The following is a 25,035-nucleotide window of genomic DNA, read 5'->3' as shown; positions in this document are numbered from 1 at the left end:
GTGATTATCTCTTTGTATAAGGCAATGGTTGGCCACGCATAGAATACTTGATTCAGGTCTTGGAGCCTCATTTTAATTAGGATGTATATTTTCCAGAACCAGTACAGCGAAGGGCAACAAGAGTGGCAGGGGGAATGAAGGGGTTCTCCTATCAAGAAACACTAAAGTTTGATGTGATTGATGTGTATAAGGCCTTTAGTGGTTTGAGCAGTCTCAATGCATGCTGATGGGGTTTTTCCTCTTGCTTAGATTCAAACTTCTGGGGGCATAAATTCAAATTGATGAAAGACAGTTGTAGAATAGTGGTTTTGAAATTTGCCTTTCGCCACCGGATAGTTGATTGACAGAAGTTTAGATATGGCCCTGGCGGTGAGCCGTGATCCTGCTGATGTTATTTAAGGATGTGTCCTGGCAATCAACTTTTACTGTTGGTAAAGGAGGGGGGGGTTTCCTTTGAGAGCTACGGTTGTTTATTGCTTTTAATTTTTACTATTTCGTATATTTTAGTATTGTCTATCATTTTATTGCTTTTAACTCTACTGTTATCTGTGTATTTTATTTTATCAACAAAGTTTTATCTTGTCTTAATTTATTATTATTCTATTTTAATTTATATTAAGAAAGTTTGTGTCATATATGGTTAGTGTATTTCATAGCAATTATTATGAGTTCAATCGGATTTAAGTTTGGTGATGTTGCTGGCCACTGTAGTCATTGCATATCTTCAGTTTCAGGATATTCCTCCACCACTTCAGCTCTGTGGTCCATGTGCGTTGTCGTGCATGCAAAGAAAATCTGTTCCAACCGCACCCCTAAGAAGTCCCATTTAGGATTCGAGGGTCTGTTCTCGTTACCTATGCGCAGGTGCGGTACCCCATCAAAATCATTAAGAGGGTTACGACCGTTGATCATTATTCCGCTCCACACGAAAACACCACTCCCGCTGATATGAAGTTTTCTGAGCAATGCAGACAAGCTGCAAGGGCAGGTCATGGGGTTTCGTCAATGATATATAGGAATTTTGCTAGCAGGGAAAAGGAGGTGATTGTCCCTCTGTATAAGGGAATGGTCAGGCCACGCCTTGAGTACTGCGTACAGGTCTGGAGGCCTCATTTTAGGAAGGATGCTGATTTGCTTGAGCGTGTACAGAGAAGGGCAACAAGATTGGTGAGGGGAATGAAGGGATCCTCTTACCAAGAGAGGCTTAAGCTCTGCAAATTACAGTGGCTGGAGACTGGGCACCTGCGCGGTGATCTGATTGAGGTGTATAAGGCCTTGAATGGGTTGAACACGCTGAATTCTGATGGGATCCTTCCACGTTCAGATTAAGAACCTAAGGGGGCATAAATTCAAATTAAGAAAAGACAGATGTAGAATAGATGTGTGGAAATTTGCCTTTAGCCAGCGGGTGGTTAATTGCTGGAACAAACTTCCATCTGTCGTTGTGGAAGTTGATAGGTTGAATAAATTTAAGGAGGAACTGGACCGGCATTTGGAGGGAATGGTGTGATTTTTTTTTTTTTTTTTTTGTTTGGCTGATGCTGCGTAAGCTCATACACTTGCTTTCTTGCATCACATGCCACTACTACTACTACTACTGTAAGTGTCCCATTCCCTGATGTTGGAGGAATGAAAACGCCTTTCTCTTTGTCTCCGAATGAAATAACCTCTAAGATCTGTTTGTAGGCGAAAACTGGACTTATCAGGGAATAGAATTGTACTCCACATGTCAGGATCGACATCACATTTTCGTAGCACCAGCTTCGACGGGCTCTGCGGTGGTTTTTTGGTTAATGGGGCACAGACCACTGGCTTCCTTACGTAGAGTCCATTTTCTTTGCGCTTTCTGAATTGTTCGGTTGGAAATGTAAATGTTTTCACCTCTGGCCACAACAACCAAGAGCCTGTTGACAACATCGTTGTGTCCGTCTCGCTGTTAGAGCCAGATAGCGGTCTTCTCTGGTTGACGTACCTGTTATCTACTTGGCCAGTTCTTCTTCTAATTGTTCCTGTCTCTGAAACTACCTATATATTGCCTGGCGACACTGCGTGATACTTTAAATCAACATGCCCTTTCCACCTGCGACTGCGCACTTTCAAGTCGCCCAATCATACACCTCTGAAAGAATGATTTAGATGTCAATGTGGAGATGTGGCTATCACACTGAGCATCTCAAAAAAAAAAAAAATAATAATAATAATAATAATTAAAAAATAATAATAATAATACAAACGAGAATGAAGTGATCCCACCCCGTGTTTTTATATGCATGAATAATATTCATACTATTCAGCTTTGTAAGGTGGTAGGCTGATTTTTTTATTATTATTATTATTATTAGCTATGTGGTGTAAGGAAGCCTGAGGCTTTTGCTAATCCAGCAAAAAAAAAAAAAAAAATCTTGAGTCACCCAGAGAGAAAGAGAGAGAGAAGGGAATCACCAAGAAAGAGAAGAATGATGATATCCAGCTCAGGATCCTGGGTGTGCCAGGCCCATACTCACCAGATGTGAGCCTCTGTGGTTATTGGATATTCGAAATTTTCATGTTAGGATGCCAATTATATCAAATATTCGCCTTCGGAGACACTGTTCCCAATAAAATGTTCACGTCAAACGTTTTGTTCTGTAAAATTTATCGAGCAATGTAATTGTGCTCATGCATAATTATAGCTGAATTTGAAACAAACCGAATTTTGTGAATAAGGCATCATTAAATGATGATCATTCTTCTTCTTCTTCTTCTTCTTTGGTCCTTAGCTGGCAGCTGGGGGAGGCGGTTGGCCACGCAACCAGTATGCTGCTGTAGGTGCCGCACGGTTTCGGACTTGCTCTGTGATGTTCTTCCATACCTTACGATCCATGGCTTCAGTCCTGGCCTGGTTAAGGTCGAGACGTCGGCTCTTCAAGTCATCTTCCACTTGCTTGGCCCACGTTTTCCTAGGCGCGGTCTGTTGGACGCTCCATTGGGTGGGTCGTTGTCTCCAAAGGAGTGTGGATGGTATTCTGTTCGTGCCCATTCTACATACGTGGCCAAACCATCTGAGCCTTCGCTTCTGGATTTGGTCGGCACTGGTTGGTTGCTGTTGGCATCTGGCGCGGTTGGTATCATTAGTGATGCGGTAGCGAAGAGAGATGCCCAAGATCTGCCGCAGGCATCGCATTTGGAATACCTCAAGTTTGTTCAAATCTAACTTGAGACAAATTAGCATTAGCATTAGTAGAGGCATTTGATGCAAGAAAGCAAGCTTATGCAGCATCAGCCAAAAAAAAAAAAAAAAAAAAGTAACATAAATAAATAAAAATAACCACTTCCACTTCACCCCTCTGTTCGTTGGGAATACCTGTCCAGCTGAGCCTTAAACTTATTTAGGCTATCAACTTCCATGACAAGAGATGGAAGTCTGTTCCACCTACCAACCACCCGCTGGCTAAAGGCAAATTTCCGCACATCTATCCTACATCTGTCTTTCCTCAATTTGAATTTATGCCCTCTCAGGTGATTATTCTGAGCAAGAGGAAGAATCCCATCAGCATTGAGCATGCTCAAACCATTCAAGACTTTGTACACCTCTATCAGATCACCTCGCTGGTGCCTAGTTTCCAGACACTGTAATTTGCAAAACTTAAGCCTTTCTTCGTAAGAGCAACCCTTTGTTCCACTCACCAATCTAGTTGCCCTTCTCTGTACTCGTTCCAGCAGCTCTACATCCTTCTTGAAATGAGGCCTCCAGACCTGTATACAGTACTCTAGGTGTGGCCTGACCATTGCCTTATACAAGGGAATAATCACCTCCTTATCCCTGCTAGAAAAATTCCTATATATCATTGACAATACACCATGAGCTACTCTTGCAGCCCGTCTGCACTGCTCAGAGAACTTCATATCTGCCTGCACAACCACCCCCAGGTCCCTTTCACTCTCTACCACTGTCAGTGTAGTACCACACAGTTGATACGTTGCTCTGAGGTTGCTGTTTCCCATGTGTAGTACTTTACATTTGTCAATGTTAAACTTCATTTGCCACCTCGAAGCCCATCTGCTCAACCTTTCCAAATCCTGTTGCAGCAGCATAGTGTCAGTAGTGTCCTTGACAACCCTGCCAACGTTCGTATCGTCTGCAAACTTGGACATTAAGCCTGATATACCATCATCAATATCATTTATAAATACAGAAAACAATAAAGGACACAACACTGAACCCTGAGGGACTCCACTAATAACATTAGTCCACGATGAGCAGTGTCCATTGATTACCACTCTCTGTCTTTTCCCCCTCAACCACCCCTTTATCCATAGCAGCAATTTGCCTCCATTGCCACACTGCTCCAATTTGTGCAGCAGTCTTCCATGTGCAACAGTATCAAAAGCCTTTCTAAGATCCAAGTATATAATATCAAAGTTATTCCCTGCATCCAGTACTTTTGTGACTACATCATAGTATCCAATCAATTTGGTCAGGCAAGACTTACCCTTAACAAAACCATGCTGTGTCCTAGCTATAACTGAAGTCTTCTCTAGATGATCCTGCAGTGCTTCTTTAACCAGTGCCTCCATTAATTTTCCGGGAACAGAAGTTTCCGATCCGTAATGTTCCCGTGTTTCCGATCCGTAAAGAAGAATGGGCAGGATCAAAGTCCGGAAGAGTCGGATTTTAGTCTTTGTGGAAATGTTGGTCCTCTTCCACAGACACCATTTGAGCGAGGCGAACGCAGTGGCCGCCTGTCCAATTCTGCTGTGGATTTCCATGGTGGATGCAACTTTCTTCTCCTGGACCAGCGACCCAAGGTATTTAAAGTCCTGCACTTGCTCGATCTGGACGCCTTCGAGATAGATGGTGGCTTGCGACCCATCTGTTGTCAGGGCCTTTGTCTTACCAGCATTGATCTTCAAACCGTATGGCCGGGCAATGCGGGCAATGTCCTAGAGGATGTCCGTGGCTTCAGCGTCGCTACCGGCAAGGATAGCACTATCATCAGCAAACATCAGGTCAGTCACATAGTGATCCTTGTCATATTGTATGCCCTGTCTGTTTCTGAATGCTTGCCTCATAATGGCATCGACCACGACTTTGAAAAGCATCCCCTTGGCGGACTCCAGTTTGGATGGTAAATTCCTCAGATAAATCGTTCTGGATGCGCAGCTGGCTGGTTAAACCGTTGTATGCAGTTTGGAGGAGTGTGATGACTTTTCGAGGTACATGTTCAACCTCTAGTAGTTTCCATAAGGCAGGCCGGTGGACACAGTCGAAAGCAGACTTAAAGTCAATGAAAACAATGACGGTTCGCTGACCACACCGGATCCTCTCCTCCATCAGCTGACGAATGGCAAAGATTTGATCACAGCATCCTCGCCCGGGTCTAAATCCTGCCTGTTCTTCTCGACTGGTTTGCTCGCGATGTTTTTGCAGTCTTGACTGGATGATCTTCATAAAGACCTTTCCGATGATGGAAAGGAGGCTGATGCCACGGTAGTTCTTGCAGTCCCGGTTATCACCTTTCTTGTGGATCTGTACGATAATGGCTTTCCTCCATGTTAACGGAATTTGTTCAGTGAACCAGATGGTTTTCAGGAGTGAGTGTAGTCGGCGAAGCAGTACATCTCCCCCGGCTTTGATCGCTTCTGTGGTGACTTGGTCCACTCCTGGTGCCCTGTCATTCTTCAGGGATATTATGGCTGCCCTCACTTCTTCTACTGTAGGCTCAACAGCGACCATGGAGACCTCAGGGGGGTCGATCGAGAGTGCTGTTGCTGGCGGTCCCTGAGGTGGGTCGTGATTATACAAAGCTTTGAAGAATTCACTCCACCGTTGCAGGCGTTCGGATGGTGATCGCAAGAAGGTCCCATCAGCATTCTTGATGTTGTCACTAGTCAATTTGGTCTTTCCACTCAGACATCTGAGGGTGCGGTAGAGAGTGCGTTACTCGTTTTTGGATGCCGCCACTTCAAGATCGTCTGCCACTTGGTTCCAGTATGCTTCTCTTTCTGCTGTCATTCTTTGTCGGACTTCTCGGTTTAGCTGCCGGTACCGTTCAAAATCGACCAACTTTGCCAGTTTCCATTTGTCCACGAAGTCGAGGCACTCGTCTGATATCCATGGTTGCGTTCGACGTCGGGCTGGTGGACATAGGGGCTTGGCACATTCCAGGATGGCATCAGAGATCTGCTTTTCTTCTTCATTTATATCCTCGGGCACGGCCAGCATCTCGAAGCGGTTGGATAGGGCGATCTGATATGCCTGTTTGTTGGCAGCATTCATTAGCTGCCTCCATTCCAGCTTGGCTGACCGAGATGATCTTTTTGCATGCCGTAATTTGAGCTGCACCTTAGCCCGGATGAGGTAGTTATCAGATCCGCAATCAGGTCCCCTCATGGCACGAACGTCCATGAGTGATGAGCGAAATCTGGCATTGATCAAAATGTAGTCCAGGATTGCTGAGTCCTTGCCAGATGGATTTTGCCATGTAAGTTGATGTTTTTGAGGGTGCTGGAAATGGCTGTTTCCAATGATCAGGTTGTTAGATGCGACAAAGGAAAACAAACGTAAGCCGTTGTCATTGATCTTCCCATGGCCAAACTTGCCCATTGTTGTTTCCCATCCAGATCTGTCCACGCCAATATGGGCATTAAAGTCCCCTGCGAGGATGATCACTTCTGTCTGCGGAATTGAATCCAACGTATGTTGGAGCTGGTTGTAGAAGTCATTCTTGGTCGGGTCCAGGCTAGTCTCAGTTGGCGCATAGGCGGAGATAATATGGGTCTTGATGGTGCGCTTGACAGTAAGGACTGCCAGGCGGTCCGATATTGGTTGGAAAGCGATCACACTACTGGTGGCCTGAGCATCGACCATAAAGCCCACTCCTGCTTCTCGTTTCTCACCACCAGAGTAGAATAGCATAACCGCTTCATTAGGTGCTGGTGGTTGGATGATCATCGTTCCAGACGCGGTGAGCCTTAATTCGGATAATGCCGCGATTGATACCTTGCACCTAAGTAGTTCTTAGGCAATGATTTCCTTTTGTCCAACGTGGTGCCCCGTTCGAACATTCCATTCGCCAATGTTAATTGTCCTTTTCGGTGTAGTAAGCTTATTGCTGTGGCCAGTGATCCACTTCACACCAGCACCCTGGGTCCCCAGTGTGGCGCATCGGCTACCCCGGATGCGGTAACATTGTTATAACAGCTTGTTCTGTGGCCAGTGGTCCACTTCACACCAGTACCCTGGGTCCCCAGTGCTGGCGCATCTGCTACCCCGGATGCGGTAACATTGTTGTAAGAGCTTGTTCCGAATTTCATGCGGTTTCTTGCCTAGTTTCCCCCGGTTTCCCGGTTCTGGTCATTTCGGCAGGATGACCACCCTCCTCCTTTCGCAGCCTGGCTTGGGACCGTCCATGGGGAAATGATGTAATGATGATCATTACATCATTAGATTACATTAATCTAATGGTGGTAATGAAGGCGTGTTTGAGAGGGAGAAGACAGAGAGTGGTTATCAATGGACACTGCTCATCGTGGACTAATGTTATTAGTGGAGTCCATCAGGGCTCAGTGTTGGGTCCATTATTGTTTTCTGTATTTATAAATGATATTGATGATGGTATATCAAGCTTAATGTCCAAGTTTGCAGACGATACAAAGGTTGGCAGGGTTGTCAAGGACACTACTGACACTATGCTGCTGCAACAGGATCTGGAAAGGTTGAGCGGATGGGCTGAGAGGTGGCAAATAGTGTTTAACATTGACAAATGTAAAGTACTACACATGGGAAACAGCAACCCCAGAGCAACGTATCAACTCTGTGGTACTACACTGATAGTGGTAGAGAATGAAAGGGACTTGAGGGTGGTTGTGCAGGCAGATATGAAGTTCTCTGAGCAGTGCAGACGGGCTGCAAGAGTAGCTCATGGAGTATTGTCAATGATATACAGGAATGTTTCCAGCAGGGATAAGGAGGTGATTATTCTCTTGTATAAGACAATGGTCAGGCCACACCTAGAGTACTGTATACAGGTCTGGAGGCCTCATTTCAAGAAGGATGTAGAGCTGCAGGAACGAGTATAGCGAAGGGCAACAAGATTAGTGAATGGAACAAAGGGGTGCTCTTACGAAGGAAACTTAAGTTTTGCAAATTACAGTGTCTGGAGACTAGGCACCAGCGAGGTGATCTGATAGAGGTGTATAAAGCCTTGAATGGTTTGAGAATGCTCAATGCTGATGGGATTCTTCCTTTAGCATTAGCATTAGCATTAGCATTAGTAGAGGCATTTGATGCAAGAAAGCAAGCTTATGCAGCATCAGCCAAAAAAAAAAAAAAAAGTAACATAAATAAATAAAAATAACCACTTCCACTTCACCCCTCTGTTCGTTCGAAATACCTGTCCAGCTGAGCCTTAAACTTATTTAGGCTATCAACTTCCACGACAAGGGATGGAAGTCTGTTCCACCCGCTGGCTAAAGGCAAATTTCCGCACATCTATCCTACATCTGTCTTTCCTCAATTTGAATTTATGCCCTCTCAGGTGATTTTTCTGAGCTAGAGGAAGAATCCCATCAGCATTGAGCATGCTCAAACCATTCAAGGCTTTGTACACCTCTATCAGATCACCCCGCTGGTGCCTAGTTTCCAGACACTGTAATTTGCAAAACTTAAGCCTTTCTTCGTAAGAGAACCCCTTTGTCCCATTCACCAATCTAGTTGCCCTTCTCTGTACTCGTTCCAGCAGCTCTACATCCTTCCTGAAATGAGGCCTCCAGGCCTGTATACAGTACTCTAGGTGTGGCCTGACCATTGCCTTATACAAGGGAATAATCACCTCTTAATCCCTGCTAGAAAAATTCCTATATATCATTGACAATACACCATGAGCTACTCTTGCAGCTCGTCTGCACTGCTCAGAGAACTTCATATCTGCCTGCACCACCACCCCCAGGTCCCTTTCATTCTCTACCACTGTCAGTGTAGTAGCACAGAGTTGATACGTTGCTCTGGGGTTGCTGTTTCCCATATGTAGTACTTTACATTTGTCAATGTTAAACTTCATTTGCCACCTCTCAGCCCATCTGCTCAACCTTTCCAAATCCTGTTGCAGCAGCATAGTGTCAGTAGTGTCCTTGACAACCCTGCCAACCTTCGTATCGTCTGCAAACTTGGACATTAAGCCTGATATACCATCATCAATATCATTTATAAATACAGAAAACAATAAAGGCCCCAATACTGAACCCTGAGGGACTCCACTAATAACATTAGTCCACGATGAGCAGTGTCCATTGATTACCACTCTCTGTGTTCTCCCCCTCAACCACCCCTTTATCCATAGCAGCAACTTGCCTCCAATGCCACACTGCTCCAATTTGTGCAGCAGTCTTCCATGTGCAACAGTATCAAAAGCCTTTCTAAGATCCAAGTATATAATATCAAAGTTATTCCCTGCATCCAGTTCCTTTGTGACTGCATCATAGTATCCAATCAAATTGGTCAGGCAAGACTTCCCCTTAACAAAACCATGCTGTGTCCTAGCTATAACTGAAGTCTTGTCTAGATGATCCTGCAGTGCTTCTTTCACCAGTGCCTCCATTAATTTTCCGGGAACAGAAGTTAAACTCACAGGTCTATAATTACTTGTGTCAGCCTTTGATCCCCCTTTGTGAATTGGGGTCACATTTGCACATCTCCAGTCAATGGGTACCTCCCCTGAGTCCAAGGAAGCTCTCATAATTATGGCTAAGGGTTTGCTTACCTCCTTTGCTGCCTTCTTTAATATAACTGGATAGATCCCATCCACCCCAGGTGCCTTTCTTGTGTTTATCTTCAACAATTTCTCCTCCACTTTGCTCTCAGTTATTACAAGATTCTCTAGCTTACTGCTAGAGTTGAATACACCTCTGGCATTCCCCTCGCTGAATAACTCCTCATGTGTGAATGTCGATGCAAAATATTCATTTAGTTTGTTAGCTACCCGAGCAGGGTCATCAACAGTTGACCCATCGATCACAAGTGGACCAATCTGATTCATCCCCTTCCTTCTAGAGTTTACATAAGTAAAGAACTCTTTGCTGTTTTTCTTCGCATCCCTTGCCAAGGATCTCTCGTAATCTGCCTTCGCCTGCCTAACCTCCTTTGTAACTTGGTTACAGATCAACTTGTATCTATCATAGGCGTCCGTGTCACGTGTTAATTTGTATGTATCCCATGCATTTTTCTTCTCTGCCATATGCCTCATTAGTTCATCTGACAACCATTTAGGCCTAAACCTTGAAAAATATTTCTTAGTTGGTATGTAAAGCCTAGTAGCTTCCACGATAAGTTCTTTGAATGCTTCCCATTTTGAATTTGCTGTTGGCAATATCATCAGTTGATCCCACTGTATAGAATTTAACTACTGTCTCAGTCCATTGTAGTCGCCTTTACGAAAGCAATACCCCTTCCCTTTACCCCTAATGGTAGTTATCTCTTTGAGTAACTCCCACTTCAGCACACTGTGATCACTGCCACGAAGTGGTTCATTTATCTGCAGATTCTTAATGCATGAAGAATCACTACTGATAATCAAATCAAGAGTATTACTCCCTCTAGTTGCCTCCCGAACATGCTGATGTAGAAAACAATCATCCAATAAATCCACAAAAGCCTTGCTACTGTGTGAGTGACCAGCCCCCAAATTCCAGTCAATATCTGGGAAATTAAAATCCCCCATTATAAGACTCTCTGATTTACTGGCCCACTCTATTTCTCCGAACAGTTTCTTATTATACTCATCAGAGTCATTAGGCCTATAGCACACTCCTACTCTCAATTTTGATCTCCCAATGCTTATGTCACACCAAACTGACTCGACACTGCACTGTCCAGCGATGTCGACTGGCTTCACTTCCTTGGATTTTATGTGTTTTTTAACTAATAGCATAACCCCTCCTCCCTTCCTATCCTGTCTATCCTTTCTGTAGACATTGTACTCCCCAAATTCCAGTTCTGCATTTCTTATATCTGTGTGACACCACGTCTCTGAAATCCCCACAATATCTGCCTTTGATGTTTTGAGCAATACCTCAAATTCATCAAATTTATTTACTAAACTCCTAGCATTGGTGTACACACAAGTATACATGCACCTGTTCTTTTTCTTAGCTACCCTAACACAACCCATGTGTTTACTTGTACCCCAATGATTCCCAGCAGTCTCTGAAATATCCTGCATCTTATTTTCCAGGCTGCGGCTCCAGGCATAGCTCAGAAAAATCACCTGAGAGGGCATAATTTCAAATTGAGGAATGACAGATGTAGGATAAAACGTGCGGAAATTTGCCTTTAGCCAGCGGGTGGTTGGTTGGTGGAACAGACTTCCATCCCTTGTAGTAGAGGTTGATAGCCTAAATAAGTTTAAGGCTCAGCTGGACAGGTATTTTGAACGAACAGAGGGTTGAAGTGGAAGTGGGTTTTTTTTTTTTGGCTGATGCTGCATAAGCTTGCTTTCTTGAATCAAATGCCTCTACTAATGCTAATGCTAATTACATAATTACCAGTATAATATTGCCTTAACCACGAACTTCGTATTGCTTCAAATTCAGCTATTATTATTAATTATTTATTATTTTTTTGCTTTGGCTGATATGTGCTCTCCTGAGACGTAAATGAGCAGTGCTCGATATTTGTCTGGAACTGTTAGGTGGAGCTGTTGTAACTAAATTTATCCCGTTTCTTCTTAATATTTGTGTTGTCTGTGTTATTTTTTCGATAATTTTTAGTGATGTTTGTACATAAAATATGTATATGTGAATAAGTGCTTCACAAATATGGCTGCAGCTAGCGCAATATTATTTTCTTCATTTCCATCTATAGATAAAGAACTTGTTGATTATATTGAAGGTGAGTAGTTCGAAATATCGTGATCTTCATATCATACTGACATCACTGTAAGTTAACTTTCCTTGAAAACTTGGGAAGTGAATAATTTTCATCATTAGAAAAATGTATTCAGTGTTTGATTGAAGGTCTTAGTACCAGAGGAGTATGATTATCGCCGCTACGAAATTCGATATGATAATTAATTGCACACAATGTTAATTAAGTGGGTTAAAAATCTGTTTGTTACCGGTACAATCAAATATTATGTTATGGTGCTGTTTAGCAAAATTGACCGTAACTATTGGCCAGGTATTTAAAAGTATAAACAACTAATTACTATTATTTAATAATAGTAATAAATGCTACAGGTGAATCGAACATACACGTTTAAATCATTATACGATACAGGTGACCCCCGCTTAACGCTGATCATTCGTTCCGGAAAAACAGCGCTAAGTGAATCCGCGCTAAGCGAGCGCCGCTTTCCCATAAGGTAACATGTATTTGTGAGCTGCGGTCGGTGCCATAGGATATTTCCTAATCAATAATAAACGGTAATGAAAAGATGCACAAATGTCGGTCAAAATATTTAATATTCAAATATTTGCACATATAAAATATTCTGCATTACATACGTATAATTATGTGGTAACTACTTGAGTCTCAAAAGTAAACAGAATTCCAATTAAAATAATGAATTTAATTGATTTAATTTAATGGATGAATTTAATCATGAAAAATGTGTGGATTTTGAGTTGAACTTTGGCCCTCTTCCAAATAAACTAAAAGGGGTATTAATTTTAAATGGCCCGCAGCGTTACCACCCAACAATAAAGTCAACCGATCCTTCGCCGCTTTGAAACTTGGCATGTTTTTTGTTCTTTCAATATGAAACTTCTTTTAGGCATTCGTTTCCACAAAATTCCTGCTTCATCTATGTTAAAAACTTGTTGAGAAGTATAACACATAATACCCCTCTTCAATAATTTTAACAAGTTCTTTTTTGAAAGTTTCGGCTCCTTAATCTGCACTAGCGGCTTCTCCCAGGATTTTAAATCTATTCTACCAGTTTTAAATGGTTCCACATTTTTTTTTTTTTTTTAGGCGAGTTTTCTTCAGATCATCGTACTGTATTGGCTAATCTCTTTCTCTCTCTCTCTCTCTCTCTCTCTCTTTTTTTAATATTTAACTTAACTGAATTCTGCATTGGAATATTATCTTCAAAAAAATTAGTCTTTCCATTTCAATCCTAATAGCCGGTCTAGTCCTAGTTGCTTGCGGTGGAACAGCTATCTTTCCCGCTGCTAAAATTAATTCTTTATTTTTTCATAATTGTTCTTACAGTTAAATTTGCGAGTCCTAAATTATGGCACATCCGCTTGTCGTTGACGGGAATCGATTCGCTTCAAAACGTCTAATTTAATTTTCAAATTCAGTCTTTTTCTTATATTTTTAGTCTTCGTACTGCGCCCAGACGTTGTTGCATTTTCATTCCTGTCGGTCATTATTAGCTCTTCGAAAATATAACTGCGTTGGTTGAATTAATTATGATATAATGTTCAAGTAAACTGTCCGTTACGCACGATGTCTAATACGGTGTCTAGTACTGAGTGATGACTAACTAGACTTCGGATAAATGCATATAACGCAAATATTACAAGCAATATATTTGATCATTTTTTAAAATGTTGATCTCGGAACTACGTAACAAGTGACTGTACTTTAATTAGCGTGAGAGAAAATTTCACTGAGCGTGGGAAAATTGCTCAAGTCGGCGTGGGAAACGTTTTAATGCTGTTTTGCTATTCATTTTCAAGCTATCGACTCCATCAAATGAAACGATTTCGTTAAATATGTCAAAAATGTAATCTGTAAAAGAGCGTTATAGTGATCTGTGACAGCGTTATAGTCAGATACGGGTTATAATATAAGAACAGCGTTATAGCGAATCAGCGTAAAGCGAACCGCGTTATAACGGGGGCCTGCTGTACTACCATTCTTGAAATGTGCCCTGCGTTGTTTGGGCAGGCGCTGTCGACTTGAATATGAAGATGTCCATCAGGGTAGTAGTAGTGGCATGTGATGCAAAAAAGCAAGTGTATGAGCTTATACAGCATCAGCCAAAAAAAAAAAAAAAAAAAACACACCATTCCCTCCAAATGCCTGTCCAGTTCCAATTTATTTAACCTATCAACTTCCACAACGACAGATGGAAGTTTGTTCCAGCAATTAACCACCCGCTGACTAAAGGCATTCCGCACATCTATTCTACATCTGGCTTTTCTTAATTTGAATTTATGCCCCCTTAGGTTCATAATCCGAACAAGTGGAAGGATCCCATCAGAATTCAGCGTGCTCAACCCATTCAATGCCTTATACACCTCAATCAGATCACCGCTCAAGTGCCTAGTCTCCAGCCACTGCAATTTGCACAACTTAAGCTTCTCTTGGTAAGAGGATCCCTTCATTTCCCTCACCAATTTTGTTGCCCTTCTCTGTACATGCTCAAGCAAATCTACATCCTTCCTAAAATGAGATCTCCAGACCAGTATGCAGTACTCAAGGCGTGGCCTAACCATTGCCTTATACAGAGGGACAATCACCTCCTTTTCCCTGCTAGCAAAATTCTTATACATCATTGACGAAACCCCATGACCTGCCCTGCACTGTTCAGAAAACTTCATATCTGACTGCACAATTACTCCCAGGCCTTTTTCATTTTCTACCATCTTAAGTGTAGTACCACACAGTTGGTACGTTTCTTTGGGGTTACTTCTACCCATATGCAGTACTTTGCATTTGTCAAGGTTAAACTTCAGTTGCCACTTCTTAGCCCATCTGCCAAAATTTTCTAGATCCTGTTGCAGTAGCACACTGCCATTACTGTCATTAACAACCCTACCAACCTTTGTATCATCTACAAACTTCGACACTAAACCTGATATACCTTCATCAATATCATTGATAAATATACAAAGCAACAGTGGACCCAACACCGAACCCTGTGCGACTCCACTAATAATAGTAGTCCACGAAGAGCAGCACCCATTGATTACCACCCTCTGTCTTCTCCCACTTAACCATCCTTTTATCCATTGTAGCAAATTACACTTAATACCATTCTACTCCAATTTGTACAATAGTCTTCCATGTGCAACAGTGTGAAAAGCTTTCCTGAAATCCAAATATATGATATCAGAATTATTTTTTGCATTCAGTTCCTTTGTAACCACATCATCATATCCTATGAAATTTGTCAGACAAGACTTTCCCTTAACAAACCCATGCTGTGTCTGAATTATTGCTGTTTCTGAATTAATGCATTGAATTATTGCTGTGTCTGAATTAATGCATCTTTAACCAGTGACTCCGTTATTTTACCCGCAACAGAAGTTAAACTAACTGGTCTGTAATTACTCGTGTCACCCTTCGATCCCCCTTTGTGTATTCGGGATACATTTGCACATCTCCAGTCCGTGGGGCTCTCTCCTGAGTCCAAGGATGCTCAATTATTAGTTAATTAACTAATAGTCATAATTAGTCATAATTATGGCTAAGGGTTTGCTGCCTCCTTTAATATAACTGGATAGATCCCATCCTCCCCAGGTGCCTTTCTTATGTTTAACTTCAACAATTTCAAATTTAACCCTGACTCAAGACTTTTTTGTAACATTGACCTGTACTTGTTAAGTAAATCTGCAGATCTCCTACTCTTAAGTTGATGCCAACATATACAACAATATCACCTTTTGTGCCCTTAAAAGATGATATATGCTTTACAACGTCATCGACTTTTGTTCGTGGCAGACATACCCTGGTCCTGTTTCATCTATCCTTTTTACACAATATACCGTATTTCCCCATGTATAAGATGCCCTTAATTTTGGGGCCCGAAATTTGAAAAAAAATGTATTACATAAAGTTATTGAACTCGAGTTTTATTCATCATAAAATTCATACAACTCATCACTGTCAAAACTCACATCCATTAGCTTGTCCTCATCTGTGTCTGATGACGAATCACTGTCTTCATATATTGCCTCGTCCTCAGTTCCATCTATGGCATTTGAAATGCCACACTTCTTAAATGACTTGACAATGATATTATCCCAGGATATTTTCATCCAGGTACAAACTTCTCCTATAGTTGGTTTTTTTCACTCTTCCTGCTGGTGTCAAATTGTCCCCAGAATACTTCATCCATTGGTTCCATTCGTCTCTCATGTCAGCTTTGAAGGGTTTGTTAGCTGACATCAAGTGGTTGGGGCTGGGATGTCAAGGTATGACGGCAAGTTTTGTTTTTTGCTCTGCAGCAATCTTCTTTGTATTTTTTGTTATGTGTGCCCTGAACTGATCAAGCACAAATAGGGTAGGTTTGCGTAAGAGCCCACCTGGTCTCCTGCTCCAAACTTTCTCAAACCAGATCTTCATCCCATCCTGATCCATCCAACCCTTGTCATGAACGTGGACAATCACTCCTCGAGGAATGTCTTCTTTTGGCATTGTTTTGTGTTTGAAAATCAGCATAGGAGGCAGCTTGGTTCCGTCGGCACTACAAGCTAGAACAACTGTATAATGGCTCTTTTCGTGTCACTTGTCTTCACAGTTACAGTTTTCACCCCCTTCTTATCAACAGTTCTGTTACTTGGGACATCAAATCGAAGGGGGACTTTGTCCATATTTGCAATCTGTCTCAACTCAAACTGATGTGTCTTCCGACATTGAATGACAAAAATGATGAAATTCAAGGACCTTCTGCTCATTGCTTACAGGCATCTTTTGGGCAAGTCTGGTGCGCGTACGCATGCTTGGTCCATTCCGTTTCATGAACCTGAAGCACCAATTGTGTCCTCCTTTGAAATCAGTAACTTCTTTTTCATCAGCAATTTTACTTGCCTCATGCTGAACCATCTTTGTGGACACAGGAATTCCAATTGCTCTTTGCTCTTCAATTCCCTCTCTAAATCAGGCCATTTTGCTGACTTGCCTCTAAAGGCCTTCTTCTACCATGGCGTTTTTAGTAGTGTTTCTTCTTCCCGTAGCCAGTCTCGGATTGTTTTCTCAGTTGGAGGAGGACCAAACTTACGTTCAGCAGCATGATTTCCATTCACTTTTGCAAACTGGATCACTTTTAACTTGAATTCAGCACTGTACAAAAATCTTTTCTGAGCCATTTCTGGGCAGAACATGGCAAAACGTAACCTAATACCGGCAACAAATGCGAAACAATGAGTGCAAAGACAACAAGCGGGAAATGCAAGTAAAAAAAATCTACACCCACTGTATAAGTCGCACCCAGTTTTTAGACCCCAAATTTTTTGAAAAAAGGTGCATCTTATACATGGGGAAATACAGTAATCCCATCTCCCTGACAGTAGAGTCACCAACAATAACTAGTTCCTTTGGGACCAGCGCATTCTGCCTTGGAGATTGCTGCTGTGTTGCCTGATGCCCAGGAGTGAGCTCTGGCGTTGAGTTGGGCAGCTGAGAGCTTGACGGGCCCCTCATATTAATTTCTTTGAGGGCATCTACCCTACACCTCAAGCTCTCATAGATGCCCAGTAGAACGCTAAGTTGATGTCTAATTTCTAGACACTCTCTGCACCTGGCACACACAAAGACATCCTCCTTGGCTAGATTATGTTCTGTTCCAGAGAGTTTGGCAAACATTTCACACGTTGCACATTTTTTTAGGCTGTGATACGTTGGAGAATCGCCCCCTCAGTTCTCTCCCGAGTCACAGCACTCCTACCACTTTGTGCCTGTTGCTTTGCTGCTCTAGTCTGGGACATGATAATTTAAATTAATAAGATCAATAAATTTAATTAATTAATTGTCAATTATGCTATCTAATAGAATCATTACTATGCTATATAATAGAATCCTAAATGCAGTGATGCATAATATGCTATATAATTATACGTTAGAGCTACCTAGTTACCACAATTAAAAATTTGAATTCCCTACTACTCTATATCAAAACAACGGCTGCAAGATTCGAACGAAATAACGGTTTTATGTATAGCATTAGCATTAGTAGAGGCATTTGATGCAAGAAAGCAAGCTTATGCAGCATCAGCCAAAAAAAAAAACCCACTTCCACTTCACCCCTCTGTTCATTCAAAATACCTGTCCAGCTGAGCCTTAAACTTATTTAGGCTATCAACCTCCACCACAAGGGATGGAAGTCTGTTCCACCAACCAACCACCCGCTGGCTAAAGGCAAATTTCCGCACGTCTATCCTACATCTGTCTTTCCTCAATTTGAATTTATGCCCTCTCAGGTGATTTTTCTGAGCTAGAGGAAGAATCCCATCGGCATTGAGCATGCTCAAACCATTCAGGGCTTTATACACCTCTATCGGATCACCTCGCCGGTGCCTAGTCTCCAGACACCGTAATTTGCAAAACTTAAGCCTTTCTTCATAAGAGCACCCCTTTGTTCCATTCACTAATCTTGTTGCCCTTCTCTGTACTCGTTCCAGCAGCTCTACATCCTTCTTGAAATGAGGCCTTCAGACCTGTATACAGTACTCTAGGTGTGGCCTGACCATTGCCTTATACAATGGAATAATCACCTCCTTATCCCTGCTGGAAAAATTCCTGTATATCATTGACAATACTCCATGAGCTACTCTTGCAGCCCGTCTGCACTGCTCAGAGAACTTCATATCTGCCTGCACAACCACCCCCAAGTCCCTTTCATTCTCTACCACTGTCAGTGTAGTACCACAGAGTTGATACGTTGCTCTGGGGTTGCTGTTTCCCATGTATAGTACTTTACATTTGTCAATGTTAAACTTCATTTGCCACCTCTCAGCCCATCTGCTCAACCTTTCCAGATCCTGTTGCAGCAGCATAGTGTCAGTAGTGTCCTTGACAACCCTGCCAACCTTTGTATCGTCTGCAAACTTGGACATTAAGCTTGATATACCATCATCAATATCATTTATAAATACAGAAAACAATAATGGACCCAACACTGAGCCCTGAGGGACTCCACTAATAACATTAGTCCACGATGAGCAGTGTCCATTGATTACCACTCTGTCTTCTCCCCCTCAACCACCCCTTTATCCATAGCAGCAATTTGCCTCCAATGTCACACTGCTCCAATTTGTGTAGCAGTCTTCCATGTGCAACAGTATCAAAAGCCTTTCTAAGATCCAAGTATATAATATCAAAGTTATTCTCTGCATCCAGTTCTTTTGTGACTGCATCATAGTATCCAATCAAGTTGGTCAGGCAAGACTTCCCCTTAACAAAACCATGCTGTGTCTGAGCTATAACTGAAGTCTTGTCTAAATGATCCTGCAGTGCCTCTTTAACCAGTGCCTCCATTAATTTTCCTGGAACAGAAGTTAAGTTCACAGGTCTATAATTACTTGTGTCAGCCTTTGATCCTCCTTTGTGAATTGGGGTCACATTTGCACATTTCCAGTCTATGGGTACCTCCCCTGAGTCCAAGGAAGCTCTCATAATTATGGCTAAGGGTTTGCTTACTTCCTTTGCTGCCTCCTTTAATATAACTGGATAGATCCCATCCACCCCGGGTGCCTTTCTTGTGTTTATCTTCAACAGTTTCTCCTCCACTTTACTCCCAGTTATTTCAAGATTCTGTAGCTTACTGCTAGAGTTGAATACACCTCTGGCATTCCCCTTGCTGAATAACTCCTCATGTGTGAATGTCGATGCAAAATATTCATTTAGTTTGTTAGCTACCTGAGCAGGATCATCAACAGTTGACCCATCAATATCAAGTGGACCAATCTGATTCATCCCCTGCCTTCTAGAGTTTACATAAGTAAAGAACTCTTTGCTGTTTTTCTTTGCATCCCTTGCCAAGGATTTCTCGTAATCTGCCTTCGCCCGCCTAACCTCCTTTGTAACTTGGTTGCATATCAACTTGTATCTATCATAGGCTTCTGTGTCATGTGTTAATTTGTAAGTATCCCATGCATTTTTCTTCTCTGCCATATGCCTCATTAGTTCATCTGACATCCATTTTGGCCTAAAATTAAGTAGTAATCTACAAAAACTCTTATCTAAATTAAAAATAAAAATAACCAGCTTAACTAGAACTGTATGACTATGTATAAAGTACAATATAAAATAACAATTAGGTAAATAAAAAGGCAAACACTTATCGGTTTTTCACAGCTGTAATTTTTAAAGAGAGTCAGCACACTCAGAGTAGGCATCAGAGCAGGTATGTACGCCGATTATCGAAACCTTTTGGCAGATTCTAGGGAAGGTCAAAAATTAGTATTGAAACAAAAGTAGTTGAGGTAGAAAGATGAATTTGTTTTTGATTGATATGGGTAGAAGTAACCCCAGAGAAATCTACCGACTTTGTGGTACTACACTTAAGGTGGTAGAAAATGAAAAATACCTGGGAGTGATTGTGCAGTTAGATAAGAAATTTTCTGAGCAAGACAGACAGGCTGCCAGAGCAGGTCATGGGTTTTTGTCAATGATATACAGGAATTTTGCTAGCAGGGAAAAGGAGGCGATTGTCCCTCTGTAAAAAGCAATAGTCAGGCCATGCCTTGAGTACTGCATACAGGCCTGGAGGCCTCATTTTAGAAAAGATGTAGATTTGCTTGAGCATGTACAGAGAAGGGCAACAAGATTGGTGAGGGGAATGAAGGGTCCTCTTACCTAGAAAGGTTTAAGTTGTGCAAATTGCAGTGGCTGGAGACTGGGCACCTGTGAGGTCATCTGGTTGAGGCTTTGAATTCTGATGGGATTCTTCTGCTTGCTCAGATTACAAACGTAATCTGAGCAAGCAGAACTGTCTTTCGTCAATTCAAATTGACGAAAGACAGTTGTAGATAGATGTGCGGAATTTGCTTTTAGCCAGTGGGTGGTTAATTGCTAGAACAAACTACCATCTGTTGTGGAAGTTGATAGCTTAAATAAATTCAAAGAGGAACTAGACAAACTTTTAGGGGGAATGGATGTGCAAAATTGTTTTTTTTTTTTTTTTTTTGACTGAGGCTACATAAGCTCATACACTTGCTTCCTTGAATCACATGCCTCTATTACTACTGCTACTATCTGTATAACAACTGCACAGTTTTTAGTTTCTGATTTTTATTACCTCCAAAAAAAAAAAAACCCTGAGTTTTTCATCTTGTTACCACCTTTTTCAAAATCTGTGGTTCTTTTTGGAAAAACTAACCATAATGAACCTGGCTGATGCTTGGACTTTGAATATTTTATGGTCTAGATATTTTATGGTCAGTTTATATTTTCTGGATCATAGTGGTAAATTTAGGATTTATCTGTAGTCAGTTTTTTAAAGCATCCTTTATGGCAGTCAAAAACTCAATAACTGCCCATTGCAATTGCATTAACTTTTTTAAAGACTAAATGCACAAGGCATAATAAGTTATGGGTTGAAATTAACTATTTAATATAGGTGTAAATACACCACATTTGATTTTATCTCATATTGCGGCTACTTTCACAACGAGATACCAGGTATTGCACTACTTCGAATAAATAATGCTTCTCTAGTAGAGGAGACCATTGTTATTTATTCTCAGAGGGCACCACCACCCAGATGCATTTCAGAGCTTGTTGGCTCACTCATCGGTGGGTGGGCAGGTACCCTGATAATGCAGACATCACGGTTGCAAAGTTAATTCTTTGAACCATATGTTCAGATGATGCTTCCACTTAAATCAGATATATTTAAATGAACACCCATACAGACATGGTTTGCACACACATCAACTAGGAAACTATTAGTTATATAGAGAAATAAGTTGGAACTTGTATCTCCTAGTGCAGAGATTATAAACTGAGGCATTACTTTTCAGATTGTTCTCATATATGAATTTTTCTCTATTCTTTGTGACCACTGATCTACATGGAAGTTATTAATTAGTCATATTCCAGAGCTTGCTAAATATTGATCAAATTTCAGTCATCTCTCCAAGCTTGAAATTAACTTAGGTGAGTTCCAGAGATGGGCTGGTGGAACTCCAATGTAATTACAAATGTTAATGTGATCAGATTCCATTATCAGGGTACCTGCCCACCCACCGATGAGATCAAAATTGAGAGTAGGAGTGTGCTATAGGCCTAATGACTCTGATGAGTATAATAAGGAACTGTACAGGGAAATAGAGTGGGCCAGTAAATCAGGGTGTCTTATAATGGGAGATTTTAATTTCCCAGATATTGACTGGAATTTGGGGGCTGGTTACTCACACACTAGCAGGGCTTTTGTGGATTTATTGGATGATTGTTTTCTACATCAGCATGATCGGGAGGCAACTAGAGGGAGTAATACTCTTGATTTGATTATCAGCAGTGATTCTTCATGCATTAAGAATCTGCAGATAAATGAACCACTAGGTGGCAGTGATCACAGTGTGCTGAAGTGGGATTTACTCAAAAAGGTAACTACCATTAGGGGTAAAGGGAAGGGTTATTGCTTCCGTAAAGGCGACTACGATGGACTGAGACAGTATTTAAATTCTATACAGTGGGACCAACTGATGATGTTACCAACAGCAAATTCAAAATGGGAAGCATTCAAAGAACTTATCTTGGAAGCTACTAGGCTTTACATACCAACTAAGAAATATTGTTCAAGGTTTAGGCCAAAATGTATATCAGATGAACTAATGAGGCATATGGCAGAGAAGAAAAATGCATGGGATACATACAAATTAACACATGACACAGAAGCCTATGATAGATACAAGTTGATATGCAACCAAGTTGCAAAGGAGGTTAGGCGGGCGAAGGCAGATTACGAGAAATCCTTGGCAAGGGATGCAAAGAAAAACAGCAAAGAGTTCTTTACTTATGTAAACTCTAGAAGGAAGGGGATGAATCAGATTGGTCCACTTGATATTGATGGGTCAAGTGTTGATGATCCTGCTCAGGTAGCTAACAAACTAAATGAATATTTTGCATCGACATTTACACATGAGGAGTTATTCAGCGAGGGGAATGCCAGAGGTGTATTCAACTCTAGCAGTAAGCTACAGAATCTTGAAATAACTGGGAGTAAAGTGGAGGAGAAACTGTTGAAGATAAACACAAGAAAGGCACCCGGGGTGGATGGGATCTATCCAGTTATATTAAAGGAGGCAGCAAAGGAAGTAAGCAAACCCTTAGCCATAATTATGAGAGCTTCCTTGGACTCAGGGGAGGTACCCATAGACTGGAAATGTGCAAATGTGACCCCAATTCACAAAGGAGGATCAAAGGCTGACACAAGTAATTATAGACCTGTGAGCTTAACTTCTGTTCCAGGAAAATTAATGGAGGCACTGGTTAAAGAAGCACTGCAGGATCATTTAGACAAGACTTCAGTTATAGCTCAGACACAGCATGGTTTTGTTAAGGGGAAGTCTTGCCTGACCAATTTGATTGGATACTATGATGCAGTCACAAAAGAACTGGATGCAGGGAATAACTTTGATATTATATACTTGGATCTTAGAAAGGCTTTTGATACTGTTGCACATGGAAGACTGCTACACAAATTGGAGCAGTGTGACATTGGAGGCAAATTGCTGCTATGGATAAAGGGGTGGTTGAGGGGGAGAAGACAGAGAGTGGTAATCAATGGACACTGCTCATCGTGGACTGATGTTATTAGTGGAGTCCCTCAGGGCTCAGTGTTGGGTCCATTATTGTTTTCTGTATTTATAAATGATATTGATGATGGTATATCGGGCTTAATGTCCAAGTTTGCAGACGATACAAAGGTTGGCAGGGTTGTCAAGGACACTACTGACACTATGCTGCTGCAACAGGATCTGGAAAGGTTGAGCAGATGGGCTGAGAGGTGGCAAACGAAGTTTAACATTGACAAATGTAAAATACTACACATGGGAAACAGCAACCCCAGAGCAACGTATCAACTCTGTGGTACAACACTGACAGTGGTAGAGAATGAAAGGGACTTGGGGGTGGTTGTGCAGGCAGATATGAAGTTCTCTGAGCAGTGCAGACGGGCTGCAAGAGTAGCTCATGGAGTATTGTCAATGATATACAGGAATTTTTCCAGCAGGGATAAGGAGGTGATTATTCCATTGTATAAGGAGATGGTCAGGCCACACCTAGAGTACTGTATACAGGTCTGAAGGCCTCATTTCAAGAAGGATGTAGAGCTGCTGGAACGAGTACAGAGAAGGGCAACAAGATTAGTGAATGGAACAAAGGGGCGCTCTTACGAAGAAAGGCTTAAGTTTTGCAAATTACAGTGTCTGGAGACTAGGCACCAGCGAGGTGATCTGATAGAGGTGTATAAAGCCTTGAATGGTTTAAGCATGCTCAATGCTGATGGGTTTCTTCCTCTAGCTCAGAAAAATCACCTGAGAGGGCATAAATTCAAATTGAGGAAAGACAGATGTAGGATAGACGTGCGGAAATTTGCCTTTAGCCAGCGGGTGGTTGGTTGGTGGAACAGACTTCCATCCCTTGTGGTGGAGGTTGATAGCCTAAATAAGTTTAAGGCTCAGCTGGACAGGTATTTTGAATGAACAGAGGGGTGAAGTGGAAGTGTTTTTTTTTTTTTTTTTTTTTTGGCTGATGCTGCATAAGCTTGCTTTCTTGCATCAAATGCCTCTGCTAATGCTAATGCTTGAAATTAACTTAGGTGAGTTCCAGAGATGGGCTGGTGGAACTCCAATGTAATTACAAATGTTAATGTGATCAGATTCCACTTTCAGTTGTTTCACCATAATATCAATCTTATTTATTGTAGAGTATTAAGTTGGGGGGGTCAATAAATACCTCAGTAAGCTGTGATCTGTGCAGGGTGGTGGACATGGAACTGGCCATGTTTCATGCCTACGTAAGGAACAGCAAAAGGAAACTAAAACAACAGCTAGTCTTTGTGCTTATCACACATAAAAAATTCTAACACAAATATATGGCATTAGTTGTTTTAGTTGATATCTTTGAGTCTTTGGGACAAAAGGGATAAAGCATAGACCATCCTGGATGAAGTGTGAAAAAAAATTAAAAATAGGCACATTTGCATTGTATGGAAGAATGATGATTTTTAAAATGAAATATGAATGCTATAATAATTTTTCTTCTTATATGACTCATGGTTTGATGAGTCATACAAAGTGTGATGTCAAAATTTTCTAATGATATCAAAACTGGGAAAGTGGGTAATGACAAATGCCAAGCAATAGTCCTTTAGGATGATT

The 25,035-nt window shown here is 41.5% G+C and overlaps 1 protein-coding gene across 1 annotated transcript in view; it reads left to right on the top strand.

The window, feature by feature from the left end:
* The first annotated feature begins 11,762 nt into the window (after window positions 1-11,762).
* The window catches only part of LOC150085207 (ATP-binding cassette sub-family F member 3), a 197,423-nt gene continuing 184,150 nt past the window's right edge, over window positions 11,763-25,035 (top strand). The window contains exon 1 of the mRNA XM_090373096.1: window positions 11,763-11,866. Coding sequence (XP_090229222.1) covers window positions 11,794-11,866 — 73 coding nt within the window. The 5' untranslated portion in view covers window positions 11,763-11,793. The remainder of the gene's footprint in view (window positions 11,867-25,035) is intronic.

The sequence above is a fragment of the Mastigoproctus giganteus genome, chromosome 5 (genome assembly GCF_048544385.1).
Source record: "Mastigoproctus giganteus isolate SK-2022 chromosome 5, ASM4854438v1, whole genome shotgun sequence".
Classification (NCBI taxonomy): domain Eukaryota; kingdom Metazoa; phylum Arthropoda; class Arachnida; order Uropygi; family Thelyphonidae; genus Mastigoproctus; species Mastigoproctus giganteus.
The sequence above is the reverse complement of the archived record's forward strand: the minus strand, read 5'-3'. Positions and strand labels throughout refer to the sequence as shown.